A 5,015-nucleotide genomic window follows, 5' to 3' on the forward strand; every position below is an offset into this window, starting at 1 on the left:
AAGTAATAAATATATTTAAGCATATATTTATTCAGAACATTCACATTTTCCTTAATTCTAAAAATTAATTGACTTACATTGCTATTGATCTTCCAGTATCTCTGTTGTAATACTGTTTGTGCTATAATTACATCAAAACTTTCAGCGCTCATTTATTTTTTTATTAAACACACTTTACACTTGAACACACTTTACACTTGGTAAATGTTTGATCAAATCTTACTGCTTTTGTTTAAGTTTTACAATTGCAACTACATATGCAAATAGTGGTTATCTCTGGGTGTCCTAAATACATTGCATTTCTAGTTCATATTTTCTACCATTGTGTTTATAGTTAAGCCAGCTTTATTAGTTGCAGTGCTGACTTTATTTTTTATTACATTTTTATTCACTCCGACTGTCTGTGTCTGTAGGTAGACACATGCCACAGTGGGTGTGTGGAGGTCAGAGGACAACTTGCCAGGAGTTGGTTCTCTCCTTCTACCATGTGGGTCCCAGAAATCAAACTCAAATCATCAGGCTTGGGCAGCAAGTGCCTTTACCCTGAGCTGTCACACGAGCCTCCACATTCTCAGTTTGTAGGGATAGAGCTCAGTCTTGAATTAAAGGATGTAAAATCCAAAAGTCTTGTTGTTTGTATGTGTATGTGTGCATGTGTGTGTTCGCTTCTATGTGTGTACTTGCGTGTGAGGATATGTGGAGGCCAGAGGAATGCCATTAATCAATTGAATGGCTTTTTATATGTATAACATTGAAATATTTACAGTATTCTTCATAATATAATTCTTTGAAAAGTCTGAAAATGATTAAATTTTTTCAAAATGGTTTCTAAATTGTTATTTTTAATTTTAGAAAAACTTTGTCCTTTAAATGTACTTGTTTGTACTGGGTTCATAAAAGTATGGGGTGGAGACCAGCCCTTTCTTTACCTAGCAGAGGATCTAGTAGCACATGAATGTTAGAACAGCTTTTAGATTCTCTTACTTTCCCAGTCTGTTTGCACTCCTATTCATTCTCATGAATGTACCCTGATCATTGGAATTGGACTTCAAGAACCTATTGCTAGAAAATTAAGACAAGTCTTGGAAAAGTTAAATAATCTATGATCACATTGATAATAATTCAAATACAGACCTGTCTACATCCAGGGAGTTCTTAACTCCTCATCAGTCAGATCTAATCTCATTTTAACAATAAAAGGATTAAGATCTACAGAGCTTAACCTTGTTAGAGGTAGAACTAGAAATAGAAACCTGACCTTATGGTTTCCTTTTTTCTGTTCTTTCTAATTCAGTTTTGCTACTTTACTTGTCCTGTTGAAATATCAAGGCTTACGTACTGTAAAACATGAGCCTTCCCTAAGGCATTATTTATAGATATTTAAGATAAATGTATAGATAGAGAAACAGGACAGATTATGACTTTATCTACTTGTTAAAATATTTTAAGATTTATATTGGGCTATATCCCCAGGCCAGCCTTATAATTTTGGTATATCTGTCCTCTTTAGTCTCATTAGTAGAAATTAGGGTTAATGATATGATAAGGAGTTCATCTTTGTCTTTTTTGCTTAAATTTACTTTTAAGTAAGTGTGCCTTCCACATAATGTGCTATTTTTGTTAAAGTAAGCAAGTTGACAGCTGACATTTAAGCATATCAATTAGGTGAATTATCTTTATGTGATTTCAAAACTTTTCTGATGTTACCAGATGCTGGTTAAGAAAAAACAAAACTTCTTTCTTCCTTTGCAGGTAATGCCCTTATTAAATGTGGAGAAACACAAAAACGAATTGGAACAGCTGACAGAGAGCTGATTCAAACATCAGCCTTAAATTTTCTCACTCCATTAAGAAACTTTATAGAAGGAGATTACAAAACAATTGCAGTGAGTTGGAAAATGTTATCTTTTTTAGTCAAATAATTTAGACTTATGCTTAACAGTTTTTAGTGAATAATTTACCCTCTTTTTAAATATTTTTATTTTATGTGTATGAGTGTATTACCTGCATGTGTGGCAGTGTACCTGTGTCGTGCAGTGCCTGCAGAGGTCAGAAGAAGGTACTAGATCCCCTGGAACTGGCATTACAGGCACTTGTTAGCCACCATGTAGGTGCTGGGAATTGAACCTGGGTCCTCTGCAAGAGCAGTCAGTGCTTTTAACTGCCGAGCCATCTCTCCACCCCCATAATTTACCCTCTTAATGATGGTAAATGTATCAGAGTAGAACACCTAAATGTTCTGAACAAGTGCATATTCACAGACAGAACACAGACTTCAAGAAGGACTGTTAATCACATCATTTCCATATTTCAGTCCTAAACTGTTGATACGCTTTTGCATTCATTCTCATTCACTACCAGCACTAAAATCTATAGAGAAATTCCTGGAATATGAAAATATGATACATAATTTCACCATAGTATACTTACATATTTGTTTAAACTGGAACTAAAAACCTAATTATTGGAGGGTATATTTCTGCTATTATGCTTTATTTATTACTAGAAGTATATCATTTTTAACAATGTTATTTTTATTGCTAAAGCATAAAAAATGTTATCTTTCTAAATTTAATTAGTAAATAAAGCTTGTTTTATTAGTGACAGAGAATGCAGATCTTGATAGGTTTTTTTTTCCCTAAGATTGTTACAAGACTGCCCTTTATTAAACATAAAACCGTAGGCTTTAATTTGCATATCATACTACAAAACATCATACAAACTTTCCTCATGCTTTCCATGGGTTTACCTCATGTAAATAAGTAGTTTAGGATCAACATAAATTGAAATGTCTTGAAAGATACTAACTCAAGCTGAGGATGTGACCTACTTGCTTAGCAAGCTCAAGGCCCTGGGTTCAGTCCCCACTATTGAAAAATACAGCATATCAGTAGGATAAAATGTGACAAGAAACTTTGTTACTATAAGAAACTATGTATTGCTTAATATTCAGTGTATAAATTTGACATTCTGTTTTGGAGTAATTGAGTTACATTTGATACTGTGACATACTAAACACAGCCTGACCAATACTCCTTGAGGTAGATCACATAGAACTTCAAGGAACCTTACCTAGGTCTCTATTTTCTTCTCAGGAAGCACATTCTGGATAATCTATAACAGTTTGAAACAGGGTTTCTCACCCTGGCCACTTCTGACACTGTAGGCTAAACAGTTCTTGGCTGTGGGACCTTGCTTGTGTTGTCAGGTGTTGAGCAGCATCCTTGGCTTCTGCCCAACAAATGCCATTAACACCACCCCCCCAGTTGTGAAAAGTCAAGATAGTGCCAGATGTTCACTGTGGGAAAACCCCTGTAGAAGGGAATGTATTTGCAAAATACTAAAATCAGTATACCTTTGTTTCTATGCTGTCTTTTCCAGACTTCTCAGTTGTCTAGAATCTAAAGAATGTTGTGATCATTTTTTGTAAATTTTTTATTGAATTTTTGTGCATTCCGTACAGAACATCTTAATCATCTTTATTACACACACATATCTCTCTCTCTCTCTCTCTCTCTCTCTCTCTCTCTCTCTCTCACAGGAATTCATGCATTCTGTCATTTATGTTAAGGCCTGTTTTTATGTTAAGGCCTGTTAAGTTAGTATCGCTAGATGTCCCTCAGTGCAAGTTCGTCCACTGAGGTCTAGAGTCCCTCCCTTTAAGAAGATCAGCTCTTTCTCACCCGGTAGTAATCAGCTGTGAATAGTTCTTTGGCTAAGATTGGGGCCTTCTGCCCATTTCCACAGTTCTGTGCTGGGTTTTTGTCTGCTTGAGTTTGCATGAGGATTGTATATACTGACACCATTGCTGTGAGTTCATATGACCAGGGTCCCAGGAGCCTGTAGGAGTTATGTTTCACAAAAAAAATCAGGTGTGGTTTACCTATAATCCCAATATTTGGAAGGGAGAAGAAGGAGGATTGCCCCAAGTTGAAGCCAGCTTGGTCTGGTTTACATAGTGAGGACCAGCCCATCCTGGTCTATAGTGTCAGGCCCTATCTTAAAAAAGAAAAGTAAAAATGAGATACTGCAAGGTCGTGTTACAGCCCTAGTTTTATAAGCATAGAACATTATCAGTGATATATTTAATGGAAGGTAATTCCTTAAATGTGTTTGCGCTTACTGAATTTTAGTGTCTTTAGCCTTTCTTTTGTTTTCATTATTTATAGAAAGAAAGGAAACTATTACAAAATAAGAGACTGGATTTGGATGCTGCAAAAACCAGACTAAAAAAGGCAAAGGCTGCAGAAACTAGAAGTTCAGTAAGTAGTATGTATTTGTCTGTTTTTAATGGAAAAACATTTTAGGTTAATGTTAAAATTTATTTAAAATGTTTAATGTTAAAATGTATTTTATTAATATACCATGTAAAATATAGATTACCCATAAGAATAGACTGTGGCGTTCAAGACTCGTTTTTTATGAGAAGTAAATATATTCAAATCAGTGCAAAATCGTCCTATCTAGAAGCTTTATTCACTATTATTGATGTTGCTTAAAAGAAAAGAAAATCATAATACCTCCTACAACTGTGGCCTATTATTTATCCTTAGTGTGCAAGTGTGTCTTCTTGAGATAGATTTGTTATATTGGGAGGTGGAAAAAGATTTTAAGATGAGAATGAATCAAATTTGAGGGGACTTGCATATGACTTAAGAAGTAAATGAATTTTCTTTCCATATGACTCAAAATGACTAAAGAAGGGGCCAGAGAGATGACTCAGCAGTTAAGAGCACTGACTGCTTTTGCAGAGGACCCGGGTTCAACTCCGAGCACTCACATAGCAGCTAAAAACCATTCATAACGCCAGTTCCAGGGGATCCAATGACCTCTTCTGACCTCTACCAGTATTGCACAACACAGGTACACTTATACACATTCAGGCATTATACTCATACACATAAAATAAAAGTAATAAATAAAATATTTTTTTAAAAAAATAAAAATAACTAAAGGAATTGTCACCAAGAATAATTATAAAAATATTTAAAAAGTGTTAGCATGAACTCCTAGGT

At 34.8% G+C, this 5,015-nt stretch overlaps 1 protein-coding gene across 2 annotated transcripts in view; it reads left to right on the forward strand.

Annotated features, from left to right (window-relative positions):
* Sh3glb1 (SH3 domain containing GRB2 like, endophilin B1) overlaps nucleotides 1–5,015 on the forward strand; it is a gene marked incomplete in the record, with an annotated part of 48,344 nt that overhangs the window by 15,581 nt on the left and 27,748 nt on the right. For both annotated transcript variants that reach the window (XM_029560308.1, XM_008826253.3), the window contains 2 exon segments: nucleotides 1,753–1,886; nucleotides 4,170–4,262. In XM_029560308.1, the coding sequence (XP_029416168.1) occupies nucleotides 1,753–1,886; nucleotides 4,170–4,262 (227 nt within the window).

The sequence above is a fragment of the Nannospalax galili genome, unplaced genomic scaffold (genome assembly GCF_000622305.1).
Source record: "Nannospalax galili isolate Female #2095 unplaced genomic scaffold, S.galili_v1.0 scaffold9, whole genome shotgun sequence".
Lineage (NCBI taxonomy): Eukaryota > Metazoa > Chordata > Mammalia > Rodentia > Spalacidae > Nannospalax > Nannospalax galili.